General features: G+C 29.6%; 1 protein-coding gene across 21 annotated transcripts; it reads right to left on the bottom strand.

Annotated features, from left to right (window-relative positions):
* Positions 1–2,072: 2,072 nt before the first annotated feature.
* On the bottom strand, positions 2,073–19,615 carry LOC105831480 (acyl-CoA Delta(11) desaturase). Of its 21 annotated transcripts, none has more exons than XM_036294874.1 (9): positions 19,568–19,594; positions 18,991–19,030; positions 18,581–18,666; positions 13,181–13,427; positions 3,871–4,139; positions 3,470–3,600; positions 3,035–3,240; positions 2,726–2,908; positions 2,073–2,615 (listed from the first exon to the last, which is right to left on the bottom strand). In XM_036294874.1, the coding sequence occupies exons 5-9, from the start codon at positions 4,124–4,126 to the stop codon at positions 2,261–2,263; spliced, it is 1,131 nt and encodes a 376-aa protein (XP_036150767.1). In that variant the 5' UTR covers positions 4,127–4,139; positions 13,181–13,427; positions 18,581–18,666; positions 18,991–19,030; positions 19,568–19,594; the 3' UTR covers positions 2,073–2,260. The 21 variants fall into 21 exon arrangements, with proteins under 21 accessions (XP_036150767.1, XP_028046140.1, XP_036150769.1 ...); XM_028190339.2 differs by lacking the exon at positions 19,568–19,594 and adding an exon at positions 19,443–19,520; XM_036294876.1 differs by lacking the exon at positions 19,568–19,594 and adding an exon at positions 19,443–19,460 and having other exon boundaries at positions 18,931–19,030.
* Between the last annotated feature and the right edge of the window lie 4,884 nt (positions 19,616–24,499).

Below are 24,499 nucleotides of genomic sequence, written 5' to 3'. Positions count from 1 at the left end.
TAACCGCATCACGCATCGCGCAATAAGCCTTACGCGTTCAAACAATGCTGCTTTCGTAACAATCGCTTTGCGAAATCGCTCGAGGCAGCGCGATCGGACTCAAATCCAATACACGAAGATTATTTACGGAAGACAGACGGAATTCGGGTCCGTGTCGCGTAACATCGAATCAGTTGTTAATTATGTAAGTACTAACGCTTCGATTGCCATCGCGTCATCTATGAAGTTATGTCAGAGCTGAGCCAATCTCCGATTTCTAATCTCTATCCATGTGTCCTACAGTGTAGATTTTATATAGTTCTGTGCGTAATTTCATAACTGGAATATTAATATCGCAATATTCATAATTACGTGACCATATGTAATATAAAATCTATGTAATATAAAGTCTATTTTTTTTGCTCCAATTGTAAAACAATGAAAAAAAATAAGTTCATAATTTGCAAAATTTACTTTGAGTGTCTTATAATTAAATGGATATTCCAATGTTTAAATTCATAAATTCTTGACGAGGTCAAGTATCATATGGAACCACTAGACTCATCGTCGCATCGAGATAAATGAGAATCAATTAAAACACAAACGCCTATTATTTTTACTACTGTTATTTATAGTATATACGAATATTTAAAATTGTCAAAAGGCCTACTTTTATGTCTTATTCGATGAGCTACAGTTCTGTCAACGTGGTTAATAACTATTAAAATTAAATCGCTTCTTATATACAAATCTCCTAACATCTAATAATTTTCGCTTTTTATGAAGCGCAACAAATATTGATTTAAAAGTATAATAGTGTCTAAAGATCTACTCGATATCATAACAACAGTGTTACAAGTCGCGGTAACAATTCGCACACTCCGTCGTGTCGCAATTATTATAAAATTGATCTTGAAGTGCCGAAATAGTTTTGATATAAATACAGTAAGTCTAAAATACAAAAACAGTCATTTAGAAGGCCACAAATGAATTTGATACGTAGGTACATAATTGATTGTACAATACGCCAACATACTTCGTATTCAGATCGCCACTTAATCATTTCAGAATTCGCGAGATCTCAATTTATTCTCTAACGAGGCCAAGCTTCTTCTGACAGACTTTATTACTTCTCATAAAAAGCATTTTTAGTCGACTGATTCTGGAATTTGCGATTGGTCTAAGAAATCATTGCCGCGCCTTAAGATTTTCCGTTCCTTCGTTGCAAGGCGATCGAACTCGTGACGTATTTCAACGGCCCGAAGAGAGGAACGATATAATAGTGTACGAATAATATTATACAATAAATATTAATTGACGTCATTAAACGATTCATCGCTGTTCTTTGGATGATTATATCCTTACTCAACAATGCACAACAGGACTTTGTAACATAGAGCGTGCACGACCAACGAATATATAACATTATTGATAATTTATATGTTAAAAATGTGAAATACGGCATCTTTTTTTCACATCAATTTTCACGCATTTGCATAAAATTTAGATAATCTTTTAAAATTAAGTCTTACATAGAAATGTGAATAATTCATAAGGGATTATATACGAAATAAGAACATTATAATTGCAAATAGATGAATAGTAATGGGAGGAACATGATATTAAAATGACAAATTAAAGCGGTATTATAAGTAATTAACTTTAACAAAATATCTCTACTCAAAGTTAAATAAAAATCACTGTAATCACAGTCGCGTCTTAGATGCATCGTATTGTATCGACCTTATGATGCGTGCACAAAACTGTTGAAAAAAAAATTTAATTTAATAACCGTTATCGTATATTATCATTGGTACATCGATCGATGACATAATGTGATAGATAGTCATTTGTAAAAAGAAATTGTAATGTGCAATAATATATTCAATTTTCAGACACGATCACCGAATATATTATAAATTTTAATTCAACAAACATCATCGTGACATTATTGTTGATGCATCGATCGATGATGACTAGTTTTTAAATGTAATTATTGAATTTTATTATCATTTTTAATTTAATGACCATCGTGAAATTATTGCTGATGTGTAGATCAATGTGTAATAGGTATAACACATCTATAAAAGAAATTGTATAATATCTTACATGATGTATTTTGATGTACCAAATCTTCCAAACACTGAACATTAAATTCATTACAAATTTGCAATACTATTATAAACCATATTATAAACCATAAACTACCCTGTTGGACGTCCACGTTCTGCACAACTCCGATCGAGTGTAATGCCGTACGGAGGTAACTGAATTACGAGGCTTAGTCGCCCTTATTGATGATTTCGGCCTCCTGTATATCTTCAGGTGCCATATCAGTATCGCCCCATCCCCATATAGCTCCTTCGTGTGTATGATCATGATCGTTCATTCGCTCGTATTTCGAGCCATCGCCCGTTCGGGCGGCACGATTCTTTATCATGCTGTGCCCCACGGTCTTCAAATCGTACGCCCAACCAATCCAAGCAAAGAAGTCGATGAAGGCGGTAGTGAAGTTTGTGCGATAGTTGCCTAATTCGGCGGCCTTGTAGTCCCACGGGAATACGTGATGATAATTGTGCCAACCCTCGCCGAAAGCGCCGATGCCAACACTGTAGCTGTCGGTGGGGCTAATGGAGCTGTGACAAAGATATGAACGCGTTTCGCTTATCGATTTTTGTTAATCAAATTTGTTGTACGGTTTGAAATAGACTGAATGACAGAGAGGTGCATTTTTAGTGATACTCACTTGTCATACGGTTTCATGCCCCAAATGTGAGCCGCGGAGTTCACCAACCAGGTCACGTTCAGCGACAACGTGTATCTGAAAAGGGTGGCGTACCACGCGTACATGGGTTTCTCGTTCCAATAATGGCATGGTATCCATGTAGGAAGCAGGAAGCAGAAAACAGGCATCAGAATAATGTAAAGCCTGTAATATAAGTTCATTTTGACGAATAAAGTTGAGCGGTAATCTTTTCTTAACAACCGCGTGATATTAAAATTTCACTAATTTCAGATATGAAACGGTATTTTCGTCGATGAAGAGTCACCATACCTGCGTTGCCAGACAACAACAAAATCTTTATCGAGATCGCTCATATCGATTGTGGCTCCCTTGCTGATGACGTCCGGGTGCTTACGAAGCAAAAGCCAGCCCATATGCGAGAAGAAGAAGCCTCTCTGTGCGTTATGCGGATCCGCGTTTGTGTCCGTAAATTTATGATGAACTCGGTGATCTCTCACCCATTCGTAAATGTGATTCTGTAAAACAAAAATAAGTAATTATAATTTTTAAATAATATTAATATTTTCTTAAAAAAATTAGTCTCTAGAGCATTTTTATATTTTGATAATAATATTAAAAAGTATCTGTAATATTATTTTAAATTCTATATTTAAGATAATAATTACTAAATTTAATAATAATAATTATTATTTTTCTAAATGCATATGAATATGTTCATATAATCAGCATGATCGGGAGACTTACTTGGAAAGCTGTGGTCTGCAAAAGCATAAGAATAATTCTCATTGGCCATTTCGCTTTGTAAGCCCGATGAGCCCATAGTCTGTGAGCACCTGCTGTAACACCAACAGCAGCGAAAGAAGCAACAAAAATACCTGAAAAGATAAATAAAATCAGATATGACAATATCATAAGATCTTTCACAAATAAAACACTTGTAATTATTATTAATTTATAGACTGTACTAGTTTACGCTATTGATATCTACTCTTTATGTTGTTTTTTTTTGCAAATTAATTGGTTGCAATTAATATTATCTATATATATTATTATATATATATATATTATTATATATATTTATATATTATATAAAACAACACTCGAGTCTTAAGTTTTAAAAGATATTATACATAAATAAAACGTACTCCAAAGAAACGTGTAAAATCTGGCAACCGTTATTAAAATATACAATCCATAAAGCGCTCCAAGATGAAGGTAAGCAAAAGCTATCATGTTTCTCCAAACAATCTTCCATTGATATTTAGGCTTCAAGGTTTGTGTCTTTTGAATTGACAATTGTTGCGTCACAGCCTTCTCTGCCGCCGATTTTTTTTGCGACACATCCTGCTGGGAAGCTTCGAGGAATAAAGTTGCTGAACTGCCGAACAAATTCGGCGCCATGTTGCTAGACTATCTATAACAAGTATTTACATCTCGAAAATTAAAGTCACGTTGATATATATGTAATTTGAAGAAAAATTTTTAAAAAGCGCCAAGTATATACGTTGTATGTGTGTGTGTGTTTCTTTAAGAAAAAACTTATACTAAATCCAAATGATAATATTTTTATATTTCCATCATATAAGAATCTTTTTATTTAACCTAAACGGTTATACATATATATTTCAATAAAATATAGATTTTAATCTCGAAGAATTAAAGAGAAAACAGTATAAAATAAAAAAATTCCAAAAGGAATTTGCATTTACATACTTTCGGACAAACTGAATATATCGAATAAATAACGTATAATTCTTAAACATTTTTACAATACATTATTGTGCATAATTATTATTATAATTAATAATTTACATACTCATTGCTTATATCTTTGTGCGCCAACTGAATGAATGCCAACAAAAAAAAAAGAAATCGATACTAATAGATCTCAATAGCGTTTTGCTCATTACGAATATTCAATTTTTATTATTTCTTCTTTTCTACGTGAGAAGAATCGAGGAATGGCCTCCATATTGTCATGCCACCATTAACCAAAGATTCATGATTCTTTAATGACTCTCGACGTACGTTATGTACATCCACGCAACGATCTTATTATGGCTTTCTAGAACATTACGTGTGGTTAATATATGCGACACACGTGTGGAAAGCGCGCATGCAAAAAAAAGGGAATTCTCTAAACGATGCGCTTTCAACACACCAAACGAGTGTCCGCGGTCTGTCTCGCGGAGAATGATATTCTTCAATTGTGTACGCGAAACAGAGTGCAGAGTTTTTGCACGAGCCCGCTACGATGTCGACCACATTAACAGCCCTTCACGACGAAGAAGTGGTACGCGATTGTTGCATCAGAGCAACCTCGTAATCGCCGGTGATATTACATTAGCGCGCAATCTCGTTGCGGTTTAGCGAAAAGTGGATTTTTATTTCGTATTACACTTATCTTTGCTAAAGCTTCGTGACCAATCATCGATCCCTTACTTCTAAAATCATGCCTCGTGTGCCGCAAAATCCTCGAAGAACCGTTAAAAATTATTACATCGCCGATTTAAAACTGAAAAGTAACTTTCGTGAAGTTAGGATTATAAGCCACAAATTGATAGATTTAAAAAATAGTATAAATAAAATTTTCAGTAGGAAAAAATAACGAACAAAGGATTTTAAGAGTGACAGTTACTTCTCCAAACGTAACACAAAGTAAATCAAGTACCGATAGATACTTCAGTCGGCCTAGAAGAAATGCTCAGAACTAAAACGCGCATTCTTTCTCCTATATTTTATACTACTAATTACACGTCGTTCCTTCTCCATACGCACTCTAAGAGATTGACGATGAGTAAAGATTACGCGAGTTATGTAGGTTGCCCTACTTTAAATATTCCTTTCTTTCAGTAGTCTGCGTTCTCTCGATGTCGAGAGTTTACGTATAATTTAACGGAACCTGATTCACGATATTGCTACTGACATTATGGATTTTACATCCGGAATAAAATTTATCGATACCGCGACAATGTGTGTGTGTGTGTGTGTGTGTGTGTGTGTGTATGTGAACGTTTATGCCTTTTATATATCTATAATATATCTATCTTTGTCGTATCATTATTCTAAATTACTAACGCTTTCTTGAAGAGTTGTAGTATTATCAATCAGATCGAAAGTGTTACGGATCATTTGGCGAGAGACATCTGCGAGGCGATTTAGTCAAGAAACTAGTTTCTTTTATTTTCTCTGATTTACACTACACAATTTTTTTCTCGTAAACTCATAAAAAACTAAAAATAAAAATGATGCGTATAAATCTTAATAGATTGTTATAGATTTTTTATTTTGTTTTTTTACGTAACGTTAACTTTATAATGTATTAAATAAAAAAAGTACACATAAATCAAATTTTTCGGCTTATTATTGCTTAAATAATATTATTTTATAATATAATTTTTTTTTAAATAAATGTAATACTAAATTATTATCTGATTAATCTTAAAATATAACAAATAATTTACATTTTTTGGTGTTTTATGTCAGAGAAATTTAATATTATTTAATACTATTAACATAAAAAAATGTTAATGTCACGAAATAGCTCTTTAGGAATAAAAATAACTTTAATAATATATATCTCTTTTTTTCTCTTTTCTCTATATATTTTATAATAATTATAATTCATAGTATTATGCTATCAGTCTTGAAGCAATGTACATGTATTCATATTGTTTTAATTTTCAGGATTAGATAGAAGTAAAAATTTGAACATTACTGCGTTGAAAGTGTTCACATGTTAAACGATTATTTGTGACGGACATGTTTGCGCTTCGCTGACTGTCAATCAGCATAGACATTCGCAGAACACAAATGCAACATAGTTTGAGCGAATGCTTGACTTACGCTAATATTAACTCTTTGCCTAGAGTAACCAGGTTGACATGCTATTTCCAAAGTAGCTTACGCTCTTCTTCTTTAACAGTATGCCATAAATTCTTACTTAACCGTTCAATTTAACGACGTTAAAAGATAGTTAGATACAGTTAGAAGAAGAGAGGGGAAGGAACTTTCTTTAGAGAACTTTACAGCTATCAAAGAGAAAGTTATATAATTAATACAAACATTAATGTTACTCCCGATCTTAATATAAATAAGATATTTATGATTAAAGGAAATTTATATGTTAATTGCACGAAAATCATTATCCGTCACAGAATCAGTTATAATTAAATCCGCTTTATATGTACAAATCGCGATAAAATTTAAAAAGGAATTCTTTTCATAATCTTTCATAATCTTTTATACATTAGAAAATATTTGAAGAATCGCACACATTTGTACAAAATTATGATTCATGACAGAATCAAGTTAGATATTTAAAATTCTATCATAAATTATGAATTGACGGATTAAAACAGGATTTAGGAAATTACTATTTACAGTTTATTTTTTGGAGATTAAAATTATATTATTTGTGTAACACAAATGCATTTTAACAAACAGCTGTAATTACTTCCATAATTAGCTGTTCAATTATTTGTCAAAGTTTTGAGCCTTAAACAGATAAAAATACTATTTTTTATTACCACCGTTGTAGGCTCAATTTTATTTTTTAGTGTAGGTGTTAGCGGCAACCATCATTTTTCTTGTTTTTCTTTGATCAAAAGAGAAAAGATCCACATGACTAGAGGTTAATTACGGATTCACTTCATAAGTCAGTGGTACAGCTATCTCCTCGTTTTCTGCAACTACATTACTGTTATGCATGTGGTAAAGAACGTATGAATGATTCTCGTGAAAGCGCTATCGAAAACGTGTATCTTTCTATTTTACAACGCTTGAAATTTCATGATAATCAAAGATGATTCAAAACAAAAATAAAGCAGTTTTAATTTATTGAAACTATGATTCACTTAATCTTCAATAACAAGATTATTATGATCAGTTTCATTTAAAAACCTTATTTAAATTGTAAAAAAAAGATATATATTTTTATGCGTTCGTAATCAATTCTTAGATTGTTTTAAGCAATGTCTTAAGATGCTAATACAGATCTGTGATTGAAAACATCTTAAAATAGTACTTAAGATCTTATTTGTATTGGATTTAAGCTGTTTATACTTATATAATTATAATGTATAACTAAATAAATAAATTTCAGAATTTACGTTTTATAAATCTTTGTATTTGCGATATATAGACGATTAAACTCTTAGATATTGATATAACGTCATGTTAAATAATTTAAAGTTTGATAACTTGAAATTAATAATACCCACGTAACTGGGGCAACTGTCGTAATTATTGCTGCTTTTGTCAGTTGTAGTATTAGAATGAAAAGCATTATGTATCTATTAAAAATATTTTAATATTAAATTAACAAAAAAACTCATGAAAGTATTCTCATCCAAGTATTGAAAACGCGAAAGAGATCAAGGAGCCAAGATAAAAGTTAAAAAATGTATGCTTATCCTAATTAAATATTTCATTAATTAATTAATTAATTCATTCATTTATAATTATATAATAATTCTTGTATTATAATTATGCTATAAAAAAAATTTTGTGTATAATTACAACTATTATTGCAAGTAATTTTGCGAGTAAATAATTAAAAAAATGTTTATTACATGATAAAAAAATGATAAAATAAGCACCTCAACTATTATGTGCTTAAAGTGTGGCAATAATTGGGACGGTTACCCTAATAATGATAAAATTAATACGCAAAAGTAAAACATTAATTAAAACTACTTCTAGATTGTACAGGCTTCACAGCGTACCGGGAGATGCACTTATGCGTGCGTTTCTCTTCCGGAACGTACGTAGGCTTGGCACGAAGAAGTGTCATCCTAGTAAAAGTGCTTGCGGCATTTCAAAACGGTACATGATGTAGTCGGACAGAATACGTTCAAGGCGGAGAAAGGGGACGGCGGTAGAGGGAAGATGAAGAGAAACGAGAAAGAACATAAATAATGCTACGCTTGAGTAGGAACAGGTTCTCCGGAAAGCAGGCCAATGGCGTCTTTAAGGTCATTGCCAATCGCGGATCGAAATTCCTAGTCTTATAACGGAGCCTGAGGTGGTGCAAGGCTCTCGGATGTGATCGTGTAGCACCTCACATTTTCGACCGGAATGACAGGTTTCGGCTGTATTTGATACTCAATAAGGAAATTGTACGAAAAGCATGATTTTTATCCTCATCGGAAGTGAAAGAAAATTCACGCACGAGCACGTTTGTTGTTCTTATCTGTGCAAAAACAAAAAACAGCGTCGCGGATAATTTGCGTCTTTCAGAAAAGGAAATACGATAAAACAATAATTGTTGAATATGATTAATAATTGAATTGGAAACTCGCAATGCAGGAATGATTTTTCAGTTGCGCGTTAATGTTATGGACCGTAATGATGTAGATCGTTCTTCGTATTATTAATGACCGAAAAATGAATCGTCGGATGCTCGTCGATGATTGGAAAGAAACGGAGGATGTTAAAGAGGAACACTGACCTACTAATCCTACAGCACGTGACGTTTTCTCTCGGGATTCAACGCGTGCTGCTACACGTAGTATCTGACAAATAATGTACGACTTTCTTTCGAGGCGAAACGTACGTACTCTTCAGTTTGTGATATCGCCTCGCGTGCGGATCCGTATGTTTAGTCAACACTTAATGCAACTCGTGCAGTATAACAACGATATATCCTTCAAGTCGGGAATCTTTCACAAAATTTTACTTCCCTTAAAAAGATGCGCTCTTTTGTGTCCTTCCTTGTGTAATAATACAATTACGAGACTACTAATTGCGTAAAGTAATCCGCGTGGTAGCTGCAGAATGGAGTCGGTACAATGAACTGCATTTCGAATGTATCATTGCGATTTAGTTCGTCTTAAATAAATTATCATTAATGAGTCATAATCATATTCTTCTCGACATTGTGATTATAGGGATCATTCTCGATAATTGATTGTAATTAGATTTAAATTATGATTAGTGACACAGGTCTTAATTATTTTCAAATCTTAAGTATTTTTCAAAGTGCATAATAGTGGAGACTAATACATAATGATGTAAACATGCGAAATGGTATAATGATGTTTGATATGATGATTACTGTAATTATTTTTTACTACAATGGGCGATGCTTTCTTTTCGTGTCGGCAGTACAGCCTTTCCGTTTCTGTATTTCCATTTCTCCGTAATTTTACTTTCAGTTGCACGAATTGCATACATCTGAAACTCGAGCAAGTGTTGCAACATAATTGTGTTACAACAAAATTACTCTCACTCGCTAGCACGTAAATCGCTTCGTTACTTTGATTCCAAGTTATTACCATATTTTAATGCGTTTTGTCATTGGATTATAAAAATTAATAGTAATTTTTCTTACATAAGAATCGGTTTTTCAAACCATCTTGTCTAGTTATCTTAATTTTTATAAATGCGCAAAATACATGACGTACATTATTTTTGTTATGTATTTTACGCATTTATAAATACATAAAATACATGACGTACATTAACGAGATGAATAGACAAGATTCTTATGTAAGGAAAATCACTATTAATTTTAACAAATTAGTATGCGATTTTTTTACATTTTACGTATATAAGTTAAAAACTACTTATTATGTTAATGTGTTTTCGTTTCGATTTTATCAATCCACTGAATGTTTTTACTTGTGTTTTAACTAATGCACGAAAAAAAGTTCATGTTTCCATATCAAAGCAAAATATATAATAACTGTGATATATAACATATATTACGTTTGTTAGCATTATTATGAGATTCTATTCAATTCCACTCTAATAAGTAAGGCAACCATTCAAGAAAGTGTGCCATACAAAAAGTTTGTTCGCTCGACAGATGGGAAGAAGCATCAGCAGATAAAAGAAATTCACTACCGCGTGCTTGATTTATTCGCCATTTTACATTTGTTACGTATAGTCGCCATTTTACATTTGACTAGCAACAATTTAAATCACTGAAACAATTAAGCAAATTCTTTTGAGAAAAGAGTACGCAATATATAGTACACCTAAAGAGTCAATTTTTAAATTTAGTTAAAAAATTAATTAATTATAAATTAAATAATAAACTTTTTAATTATATATATAATTAATTCTTTAAGGCTTATGGTTTATAAGCCAACAAGATCAGTCAAAAAATAACAATTAAAAGTAAGACTGGAGTATAAACCATCTTGTCTAGTCATCTTAATTTTTATAAATGCGCAAAATACATGACGTACATTATTTTTGTTATGTATTTTACGCATTTATAAATACATAAAATACATGACGTACATTAACGAGATGAATAGACAAGATTCTTATGTAAGGAAAATCACTATTAATTTTAACAAATTAGTATGCGATTTTTTTACATTTTACGTATATAAGTTAAAAACTACTTATTATGTTAATGTGTTTTCGTTTCGATTTTATCAATCCACTGAATGTTTTTACTTGTGTTTTAACTAATGCACGAAAAAAAGTTCATGTTTCCATATCAAAGCAAAATATATAATAACTGTGATATATAACATATATTACGTTTGTTAGCATTATTATGAGATTCTATTCAATTCCACTCTAATAAGTAAGGCAACCATTCAAGAAAGTGTGCCATACAAAAAGTTTGTTCGCTCGACAGATGGGAAGAAGCATCAGCAGATAAAAGAAATTCACTACCGCGTGCTTGATTTATTCGCCATTTTACATTTGTTACGTATAGTCGCCATTTTACATTTGACTAGCAACAATTTAAATCACTGAAACAATTAAGCAAATTCTTTTGAGAAAAGAGTACGCAATATATAGTACACCTAAAGAGTCAATTTTTAAATTTAGTTAAAAAATTAATTAATTATAAATTAAATAATAAACTTTTTAATTATATATATAATTAATTCTTTAAGGCTTATGGTTTATAAGCCAACAAGATCAGTCAAAAAATAACAATTAAAAGTAAGACTGGAGTATAAAAAAGCATTCTAACATAAAAAGAATGCTGCAAAATTCAATTTTGCAACTATTGAAATAAACGAATTTCAAAAAATTGACTATAAAAAACAACTGATAACATTAATCAATTTTTCAAAAAAAAAAAAAAAAATTAAAAAATTATATACAATTTTATCTTAAATTTATTTTATATATTTTTCTTTTGCACAAAACCCAAATTGATTTACCCATGAGCTTTATAGTCATAAGCCTTATAGATTAATCAATAACTGTTTAATAAAAGCATTAAAATTAATCAATTAATGTTTTACAAAAATAGTGAGATTTATAAACATTGATAAAAGGACAATTCTTTACAGATACAAAGTGTTAAAATGGCACTGATCATATTCTACACAAAATAAATGTATACGATCAGAATATTCTACACAAATATATTGTACACAAAAAAATTGTACGAGGAAAAACTGTACACAAGAATTATCCTTAAATTAAAAATTATACACGAATATATTGTGCGTAGGAAAACTCTCCACTACACACTTTTAATTCAAGGATAATTCTTGTGCACAGTTTTTCCACGTACAATTTTTTGTGTACAATATATTTGTGTAGAATATTCTGATCATGTACAATTATTTTGTGTAGAATATGATCAGTGTCGTTTAAATAAAATTAAGAGAATAGTAAAGTTATAGAGAAAATAGTAAAGTTATTTTTCATTTTTAAATTAATACGCTTCCTTGATAGAATATTAATTAAAAATATTTTTATGCAAAAATTGTAAAAGTTAAAAAAAAGACGTCCTATTTAAAAAATTTTAAAAATTATTTTGCAAAAAAATTGTATTCCGTACTTTTATAAAATTATAGTCGTGCAATAAAAACCAATTGTATAAAAAATAATATTCTGAGTATATTTTGTAAGAATGTTATAGTGTGACAAAAAATAACCTTGTTTTAATGAAAAGTTTTTTACTTTGTGTGTATTATATAACAATCAACTGTTACTCTATGTAAAACGCAACAAATGCAAATAAAATCGCAACGCCTTATAATAAAAACTTTACATTTAAATTTAAATTTACGTCACATCTAAGAAAAAATAAGAATATAATTAAACAAATTATTAAAAAATTTACAATTAGTCGTATACATTTGTATATATATATATATATATATATATATTTATAATAATATTAATGTACTCATAATACATAGCAAATCTATGCAATTATGTGATTGTAATCATTTTTTATTTTTTTCCTAAACTAATACAAATAACTGTAAATAAAACAAATATTTTAGTATAATTTAATAATCAAAACTAATATTTTGTTTTATACATATTTTAAGAAGAATTTTAATATGAAAATTTTGTTGATTGCAATTACATATCCAGAATTAGCACACTGTTAATATCTCTTTTTTAATTTATTAAACAATAATTATGTTTTAATATGCGTAATAATGTGTAATATGTAATATATGTAATTGTTAAGTGACAGTTCAAGAGATCAGAAAAAATGATGGATCGTTAACTTACGATTAAGCGACGAATTAAATGTACTTGGGCGAAATTGTGAATATCTTGTCGCGGAGTAACACAAGACAAGAAACACGGGGGACCAACTCTTCTGGATGGATAGTCCGACCTGGTGGCGAGTTCACTACGAAATACCGAGATGCTGCAGCGTATGTCCCACTTATCAACTTTACGCCGCCCCGCGCAAAATGACGACCGTCAACGAAACCCCCCGCCCGTTGTGTCGATGCCCTAAAAAGCACAGCTCCTGTATGAACAGACGACGGAAGTGACAGGTTGCAAAAACCGAGAGTTGTATGGTTTGCTTTCTCGAAATCGATTGTTTCTATTGAACAAAACGCACGCCCATTCTCATGCTCTTAATTCGCGATTCCGGCGTTATGTTGCAATTTGCCAATTATTTTGTTACTTTGATTATCATATGCAAATCATACATATATGCTCATGCATTGTACACAATCTCTTAGCATTTAGTATTTGAGAAGAATAATTAGATATTTTTGCCGTACACAGGAAAAAAAATTACTCTTAAATTAAAACTTATGTATTAAAATTAACGCGATCCTTGTTTCATATATAAGCAACAATATATAATCTTCTTAGAAGAATTAAAAATCTTGAATTTCAAGATGTTATAGTTTTATTTTAATATTATAAATATTATTTTTAAAATATGATATAATTGTTGTGATAATTTTATTCTAAGAAAATTATAATCTTTGATTTAAACATGTAGTATTTTCTATCCAATATTTTTCCTTTCCATTCAAGAAAATTATTCTTAAATAACAAGAATATTATTTTCTTGATTAAACTATAAAATTTTAAAATAAATCTTTAAGTAAATCTTTTTAATTTAACGCGATATAATCTTATTTCAAGATTTCCGTTTTGAAAGCGAAGATATTGGTAAAACAAGAATATTCTTTTTTTTGTGTATGTTTCCATGTACATATGTATTGAAAAGGATCGATTTAAAATCAGGCAATGACATTGATTCAAAGATATTATCTTTAAATGATTAAAATAATACTATACTTGGTATATATATATATATATATATATATATATATATATATATATATATACTATAAAAATATAATGTAATTTTTATTTCAATAAAAATTGCTATAACTTTTTCTTTAATTTATTACCCACACTTTCAAAAAGTTTTCTGCCATATATCTTTCAAAAAGCTTTTTGAAAGATATTATGCTGTATAAAATATCATGTACACCTATATTATGTATTGTTTAAAACATCGTACATATTAATAAAATTGTTATACATATATTTGTATGTATTATCGAATTAAGTTTACTTACAAAAATAAATTCCCGAAATTATTTTCTGTAAAAATTAATTTTTATATATTTGTATTCCATATATCCATTACTTTTCTATAAATTTAATAATAAAGTCATAAATTTATGAAAAATTATTACCGCATGATAAATAATGATAATTAAAACGGCACTAATATTGCAATTCAGCTGGAGAAAAATAAGAGCTGCATTTTGTGATCTTCTTCGCAGAAGGCGAGAAAGAAACTTTAGTGGAGACATATTGTTAGCTGAGACATAAACTTTTTGTTAAATGTTCCAACGTTTTGCACGCAAGATTTTCCTTAATTACAGACTTTAATTTTTCACGATGATATTCTGAAATTCCTTTCTAAGAAAATAGTTTATTTCTTAAAAAAAAGTATAAAAATGTGTGAAGCACAAGAAGAAATCGGACATTAACCTAATTTAACATATTTCATGGAGGTGACATATTTTATTTTAGTCAATCCAATAAATAATTATCTAGTTATTACTTATTATATATATCTATAAATTCTGCAGTAAATATATTTAATAATATGTATAATTCATAGCTTTATAGACGATATTTTAGACAATATACAATATATTGTTGCTAACAAACATTTATGACACCAATTTTATCTGTTTAGATATGTAAATTTATACACACTGCATTAATAAGGTTGAATTTAATTTTAAAAATATATCATTTTTTTGTTCTTCCTTTTTTATGTAACACATATTATTTGCAACATGCAATTAGAATATTCTATGCATTAATAGTTGCGACAGCTTACATTAATAAATTGTTCTCTATTTTTATCACTGGATTTTTATTTTGTACTTATATATTTACATACAATTATTCTAACGTTGAAATTTACATTCGTTATAGGATTAATCATGGATTTCCTAGTTACTCAACCGCAAAAAAGATTTAATAAATTTGTATATAATTAAATGTTTCTAAATATAGTTGTATTATAGAAGTAGTACTGTATATTATAGTCTGTAACATGTTTATGTGACGGGTTATAACAAACGTCAAAAATACAACAACTAGAGTTTAATCAATTAATTTATATTGACAAATTTATATTAAAAAATTTAAAAGATAAAATGAATTACTTATTTATCAATGTCTATTTTAATTATAATTACAATTTTTAATTTAATTAATCTTTAATTAATTATAATGTAATGTTTATCTTTTAAATTTCACGTAAAAGCAATATGTAAAATGTTAAATAATAACTAAAAACAAAATTATAACATAACAAAGAAAGTAAAATTTTAACAAAATGGCTAACAAGCTTGACAGTAAAATGGTGTTAATCCGAAATTTGTTGTATCAACATTCGGATGATGATGAGTATCTTTAAGTGGAAATATCATAATATTTGGTGGAAAACCCTAGACGGTAATAACCAAAATATTCATTGGACCAAAGTTTTCTATAGCTTAGATCACTGAGTTTTTATTAGATTATCAGCGGGTTTAGTTATTAACTGCAGGACATTTGCGAGAATCGGATTTGTATAAATTGGGATAAATTTCTCCTCTTTATTAATGTTGTGATACAGAGGCGGAAATTGACTCTGCACATTTTTTTTATCAGTGTACTTCACTTTCCAGACCAGACACTCAGGAAATTAAATCTGACAGAAGTGCTGTCCCGAGGAAAGGTGGCATTCTCTCACCTTAGACCTGCTTCAAAGACTGTTGAATAGGTTGAGGTACAAAGGGGGATACCCCAGATGGGATTAAGTTTTGGTCTCCATTCGTTTTTTTATCCTAACTTCTAACTCCCTACTAAATTAAAATAATAATTAATTATAGAAAATTTAAAATTTGAATACTAAATCGAGTATGTAATTCAGTACACGAATTATGGTCAAAAGTAAAAACTGTTCAAAGATTAAAAACTAATTTTTTCCTTTCTTTCATTACACACGAAATATTAAATCAATTAATCCGTTAGAAATTTGACGAATTTCAGAGAGAATAACTTTGGTTTTCAAGAGATAAATCGTAATTTAATAATTAAATTTTATTCGGTATCTAAGTTATACATCTATATTCCGTCAAAATAGAGTTGTTGCCTTAACAGAACGTGCACGATGTTAAAACCAAGTAAGAACGGAATTTCACGTCCCTTCGTCAAACATTTGTTGTGCATAAATTGCCAGTTCAATAACATTGGGCAATATTGATGTAGGAATGACGAGACGTGGACGCTGCAGAACTTTGTCAAGGCTATCCTTTCTGGTTGGGATCTCAATAGCAATATCCATGTTATATTACTACACTAAATTTAATTACAATTAAATTAAATAAATGTCAAATTTTCCAATTTTAAAAAACGTAAATAGCTTTATAAAACAAATTGTAATAGTTACAAATGCGAATCAAAGAACTAAATCAATAAAAATAATTTTAAAATAAAAAAACTATATTATTTATAGTTATTTGTTTCGACTTGCACGTGTTTGTGAAATAAGATTTGAAATGCAAAATATGGTTCTATTCAGTTCGTCATTAAATATATGTATATTTATATATGTAAAACATATATGTATATCATTGCAATCTTTAAAAAATATTTCAAAATCTTAAAGCAGTGGGAATCAAAATTGAAGCGCAAATCGTAGCTAAAGATTTACTGATAAAACAAAGTTCTTTTACAAACAGCAACGCGGCATACGCTGCAAACGACAAAGGAAGTTAGAACAATGAGAATACTTGAAAAGTATTACTTAAAGAAAGAATATCTTTGGTTTGAAAACGCAATTTTTATCCTCTAAATTTTATAAAGTACTACTCTAAAAGAGTGACAACCTAGCTAGTACAATTTTTGGTTCATTATTGTAATGAAAGTTAAAACTCACTTCTATAGAGTAAACATTTGTTCCTATAGAATAAAAACAGACCTTATACAATTTTTCACTTTATGATATTAATAAAATACATTGAATTAGAATATTAACATTACAATATTAAATAGATAGCCAATTTAATAGTACTGATGCTAATAAGCATCTATATCTGCCCCCTAAAATTATAAAGAATTATTAGGAAAAGTATTATTTCAACCATGATTCGAACTTGGACCTATTTACATTCCGTAGGTATCTTAACCAGTTCGACCACCGAGACATGGTAATACTTATTGCAACAACTGATTATGTTAGTTTCAATACATGTTGACCTTTCAATACGTTCTCCTAACATTAGCTGAAGTAATATTTTTTGCAGCATTTGGGGAGAGAAAAAATCATAATAGATACTTGTTAATATTATTAAAATAATTATAAATTTAATATTGTGATATTATTATTTTGACTTAATTAAAAACTACGGTTTAAAACCGAAAATATTTATTGGGAGCACGGAAAATAACGACGTGCAATTTTAACGCATTATATATATGTACACATATATAATGCGCAGAATATATTACACATATATAATCACATAAGAAACCTTAAAATACTGCTATGACCTTTTCTCGATTCTAATTGATTTTATGTCTATCTAAAAAAACAAATTTTCTAAAAAACATGTTTTTTTAACCTTTAAAGGAAAAATTTGAAATTCTTTTTAAATAATATATCTATATAAACATTATTTATATTTGTACAAAATTGTACATATACAAGATTTCAACATTAAAACTAACAATAGAATATATTAATTTTAATTGTAAACTGTCTTTTTTTTCTTTCTCTCTCTATTAAAAAAAGATTAAGTATCATGCAATTATGTTGTGTCAACTGAAGTTAAATATGCAATTTTTTTATCTTGCTGAGAAAAGAAAAGTCCTTTAGGATATATTTAGGAAATGCGTGCCAAAGTAACGGTATAACAAAAAAGACGAGGCATTGAACTCAAATGAGATTGATTAAAAATTTCCTGATGTTAAATATCACTTTAGGCAAACAATGTCGATAACTTAAAATAATTAAATCAAACATTCTCTATTTATTTTTTAGAGAAATTAAAGATCAAGTGAGAAAAGAAGAAAATAAAGATGTCCTACTTTTAAAAGTACAATTCGTATACGTTATCTATTGTAAATAGGTGACATATTTACTCATCTCGTTCGTTGATCCGTTATTCAATTCTTTGAAAGGGACCCGGCACTACTTTGAGGTAATCTCCGCATAATACATTTTCTTTCTATAAGTACATAATAAGAATACTATAAATAATTCTAAACACATTTTGCAATTACACGTGGCTAACAATATATTGAAATCTTCATAACATTTTCCAAATAAAAAAAAATTGGCTGACATGATTCCAACAGCCTAATTGTATTCTTAAAATGTTAATTCGTAAGTTTATAAATTACAAGAATGAATCATTATGTTAAGTAATGCTAATAATATTAAAATAAATAAAAAATTACTTAATCGTCGATTTGCATCAAACCTTCTTTACCTTGTATTATAATAAATTAGTATGTAATATGTGAAGTAATATCCAAACAGGAATACATACATTTTAGATATAAATCGTTTAGATGTCCATATACGTCATACTACAAAGAAATTATTACATAAATAAATATCACGACACTTACATGCCAGACGATAAGTTGCAACTATGATCGCACGTAAATTAATAAAATCATGTAACTAAAGGATTAAATTAATCAGTTATGTAAATTGAGTTATAAACCTTTAAGTCGAGTGCTGTAATTACGACCGATAAATTTAAAGTAGGTAGTAGCGATTAAAGCGAGAAAATGAAAAGAAAATCAATGAGTCGACAACCGATGAGAGAATTACAACGGCGCGACGTCGCGGTGGCCGACGACAGACGACCGATACACCGCGCCCTCGGGTAAGGGTTGCGCGGTGCACCAGCAGCATCGCCGCCACCTCCTGGGGAGATGCAACTCTCTCCCCAACTGCAATCCGCGATTTCGATTCTTTTATAATTTATTATACCGATCTTCCAGGCTTGCGTCACAAAAGGCGTGAATACATGCGCGCGGCTGATCGCGCGAACGAGAAGAAATTCTTCATACATTTGTGAAAAATAACAAACAGAAACAGTAAAGACAATACTGTACCCGAATGGTCCGGCTGGTTCGATTGATCAGCAGCGCCACTACTGCCATTCGTCGTTCGTTCCACGGCGAAGGGGAATACTCGCAGTTCACTCGGTCGATAACCGAAAAAGGGGAATTACAGAGTTTCAGATCAGCCTTTCGGAAACTCGAGGAAATTCATCTAAATTCGAATTAGATTTAATGGAAATTTTTATTCTGATCTGGATAAAAACAATCTAAATTATCTCATGTTTAAATGCAATTTAGATTCATATAAGTCTGCAAAATATCACCAGAGTGTACGCGAATCTAATTTTACTTTTAATTTTTATTTCAAAGTTAAAATTCAAAATTTGTGATTATTTAAAATTAATTTATTAGCCATAATGTTCTTCAAATAATGTTCTTTATTGCAATTTTGACAATAATTAATATAATCTTTATGTATATAATACTACTGTTGTAAGAATTATATCTGTTACTTTCAAATATCTATAGTATAACTTTATATAATTTACTTGTAAATTTAAAAAATTTTAAAACACACAAGGAATTGAAATGTCCTTTCTAGTTAGTGCTGCCACACTCGGCACATCAGTGAGTGCAAATGCAAAGTAATGAGAATTATAAACAATTCTGTTTTGTTTTTTTAAATTAATATACTAAAATTAAACATTTGATATTGCTATTTTAAATCGTAATAATTATAAACTATATCAAAAAATAAAATTTATTAAATGTTGATTAATACTCAGTAACAAACTATGAAAAACCGAATATTTGTAAGGAAGAATATTTAATAAATGTTAAATCAACAATATAAAATTACAAATATAATTATTTTAGCTAAAAAGTAATAATAATTGCAATATCAAGTATTATTAATTTGCATCAAAAATATTTCTTAGAAAATAAGTCTTTTACTTTTTATTTTAATTATTTTAAATTTATTGCGCATTATATAAATAATCTTTTTACTTATCTTTATCATATCTGTTTGATGTCCTCTCCTTTAAATATAAATTTATATAGATATAACATATATATGTTATACACACCTTTTATGATATATAATTCTAAACTCAGTTAATATACTTCTTTATCTTGAATTAATAAATCTACTGATATTATATTAAATTGTGAAAAATAAGAAGAAATATAATTAGAGTTCTAATCATATCAGGTTCACGAATTATATCGAGTTGTTTCTCGTTCTCATGAAGTGAACTGCAAATGTTGGCATTAACGATAGATTACGAAGACAACATCTATAAATTTCTTCACATTAAACAAAATACCTGAAAGCTTTAAAAGTATTATTATTTTGTCAAACAAGATATTTGATGCAAGTCTATGTGATATATTGTTTAATCTTGTATTACTTTGTCGGAATAACATTATTTATAGTAAATTATTTTTTAAATTAAAGTAATGTCAGTATTTTTTATTTTGATATATACAGTATATCGAATTTTTATAAATCCATAAAAAAATAATCTATAAAGTTGTTGAACAATAATATAAAAAAACTCATAAAGCTATAATAAAAGATTGAAATTATAATTAAACTTGACGATTTTAAATACTGTTCTTGAGTCTTTAAATTGTCGTATTGTGAGGAAAATATTGCATAATGATGCATTCTCGCGGTTCCTGAGCCTTTATAGCGCATAGTGAATGCAAAATTGATCAAGACTGTGGTTTTTCTCTCATATAACACTAATATAACATGAGCCACGTATCACTAAATCGATGAATCAATTTCTCTTTCACTTGAATACATATAGGTTTATTAACCGACACACAATTCGATTCTCCATATAACTGTCTTTTCAGAGTACAAGATACTCTTATAAATATTTTTTTTTATAACTCTAAGACTGATAACTCTAAGAATTGGATTTTTATCAGAAAAATTAATTATCAATCTATTTACATAACCGGATTATATATATTCTATTACTACCACATGTTAGCTTTGCTTTAAAATGGAAAGTTTGCTCCAAAATTTAATTGTATTCGATGTTATTATGAGTTATGTCATAACTGAAATTTTTTTGGTTGATTATGAATTCTTATGGGATATTTCTTCACATGTGGACTGGCGCCATCTGCATTGTCAGAAATCCAACTGTGCTGGCACCGATGATGATCACCGTCTACGACGTTACGAAACGGGGGGACCCGGCGCCGTGTGAAAGCCGTCACGTCGCGACGGCGCTCAGTTTGCATTCGTGCGCGCGTTGCTTCGTCGGCAGGTGACCGTGGATTTTTTTCTTGGAGCTATCCGTCGTGGAAACGTGAGTAATTCATTCAATAAAAAGTAATTCAACCGATCAACCGATAGAATATTTAAAAAAGTAGCGGTAGAGAACTCGACTAGTTAAAATACCAAAGTTTCAAACCCGCAAACTCAAATACGCGATATTAAAATAAAAAGTGGAATTACTTTACTTTAAACCATGAACATTTCTCAATTAGGTTGATGAGAACCAATCCGAATGCGACGGATGTAACTCGGGATCCTTTGATCTCGATGATACCGGTCGTTGAACAGCTGACCGGCACGAGTCATCCACCGCCGTCGACTCGCGGATTAAATTTTCGAACGCTTCGCGAAGAGATGCGCCGTGCTCTATGAGGACTTTGACCACACTCCATTCTCGACGAAATAAACGTCGCCGATCTTTCTCCCATCTTCGAGAATTTCGAGCACAGTGCGTAATAAAGCTATAAGCGGTGCGTGCGCCCGCGTCACAAATCTGAATCGAATTAACCTACAGAGGGACTCGGGTTTCGTGGAGTGGAGGCCTTGATCGTCAACGTCAAACCCGTTTATCGCAGAGGGTCCATAAAACCGCCTACAGCCGCCTATAGCCCGTTAGATTGTGGATGGTCTTGAGAAGAGGAGCAAGCGTCCTCTTTATACTTTATACCGGTAAGTGTCCTTTCGGTAAGTACGCTGTTCCCAGGATCCCGTAATCGGAAACAGTTAGACAGCGTGTAACATTTATACATCTGGGTAGGCCTAAATTGTTAGGATATTTAGATAATATCTACCCGTGCGCGATACATCCGTAGAAATATAATTGACCTATCGATAGAAAACATGTCGTGTAATTGACAAAACTGTGTTATAAATCGTGTTATATTTTTAAGTCAGCGTTATGTGAGACGTTTGAGAACAAATCGTGAATATGATGCGCGAAATTGGACATCAATTACACTCATTTTGATTTTACTGCGTTCCATGAGTAGCCCACTTTTGACATGGCACATATATAATTACTTACAAAATTACGGTGCAATTATTGGTACAATGAAGCGTGTGGGTATATATGTGTGAAATTGAAGGCCAGCGATAATAATGCCTATTAATTCACAAAGTAGACTCAGCAAACAACAAAAGATATATGAACAGCATTTCCCATATGTTCGGAACAAATAACAAGTATTATAAATATTATCGAGCAACATAAATTATTGTTCAGTAGTTCGACAATGTGAAACATATATGCTATATGCTATTAAACTCTTTAACAACTGTTGTAACTTTATCTAATTTAATTGTGAAGAAGAATTAGGTAAATTAAATGTAGTTTAGAAATATTCCATTTCTTATTGAGTCTTTTCAGAGGGAGAAAGAGAAGGAGAGAAAGACAATCGATAAAATCTCAGTTAACTTTAACGAGTATTCATGGGCACAACTCATATTTAACGAATATTAACGTCAGTTAGTCTAAATAATTGATATTGTTTTTTTAAGAATTAATTATTTTGTAAATCTTGCCCAACTTGATTAATGTATATGTAAATACTTTAATTTTGAAACAATTTATTTCTACCTTAGTTCATTTTAAAACACTTGAAATTTATGACTATAATTAATATTAATAATTTGTCACTTCAGATATTGTATCCCCATACAGCACACATCTTTCAGAAAGCTTTTGTAAGATATCTAAAAGATATCTTCTGAAAGATATCTTTTGCCAGAAAGCTTTTTGAAAGATGTTGTGCTACATGGGTCACTACTAATTTAGAAACATGTTATGACATATTTTCTACAAAAAATAATACTTACGGTATATTCTATTATGTGATTTTTTTTCACAAATAGTATATATATCGCCATTTCATTCTGAAAAAATAAGAAAAACAGAAATTAAACAATTTAAAATATTAATCGCTATTGATGCTATAAGCGGCTTTAATCAGTTGATTATATAAAATAATTATAAATAAAGATAATTAAGTAAATATTCTCTATTACTTTTGTATTAATATTGTATTAATATTGTATTGATACTCACGATTCCTAACGTTTTCGCGTATACATCAGAAACACGATGTTGCGACGTGTTTGGTACACCGCTTGTGTATATTTCTTCACCGTTATCTTTACTTGATATAAATGTAAAACTCAAATATATATGAAAACATGTATTCTTCTACTTATTTTTCTGTATTGTGTGAGTTGGAGCTTAGCCAGCTTCTAAACAATCTCTAAGATTAGCATATAATTAATTTTTAAGATCACACTTTGTCAAAAATTATTTAACATTATTCTTAACCTGATATTAATTGTTCTATTAGTAAGCAATATATACTAACAACTTTTTATATTTTAATTTTTTAATTAGAAGAATTAACGCATTAAATTGGAATGTAAAATATATAAGAGAATTATTTTTTAATGTTATTGATTACTCATTAAATAATCAATTATTAATTTACTTTTTACAAAGGTTTTCTTCAGTGTTAATAATATAAACTTGTCATTCGTACATTATTAAATTTAAATTAATTAAAATTTAACCGTATAATATATAATTTTAACTGTTGGTTATCATTCATTTTGATGTTAATAAGTCATTTAATTATCAAAATTGTATGCAAGAGAGATTTGACATGTAATGATAATGTTAATGTATATATTTATGCAAATATGGA

This window comes from Monomorium pharaonis, unplaced genomic scaffold (assembly GCF_013373865.1).
Source record: "Monomorium pharaonis isolate MP-MQ-018 unplaced genomic scaffold, ASM1337386v2 scaffold_506, whole genome shotgun sequence".
Taxonomy (NCBI): domain Eukaryota; kingdom Metazoa; phylum Arthropoda; class Insecta; order Hymenoptera; family Formicidae; genus Monomorium; species Monomorium pharaonis.
The sequence above is the reverse complement of the archived record's forward strand: the minus strand, read 5'-3'. Positions and strand labels throughout refer to the sequence as shown.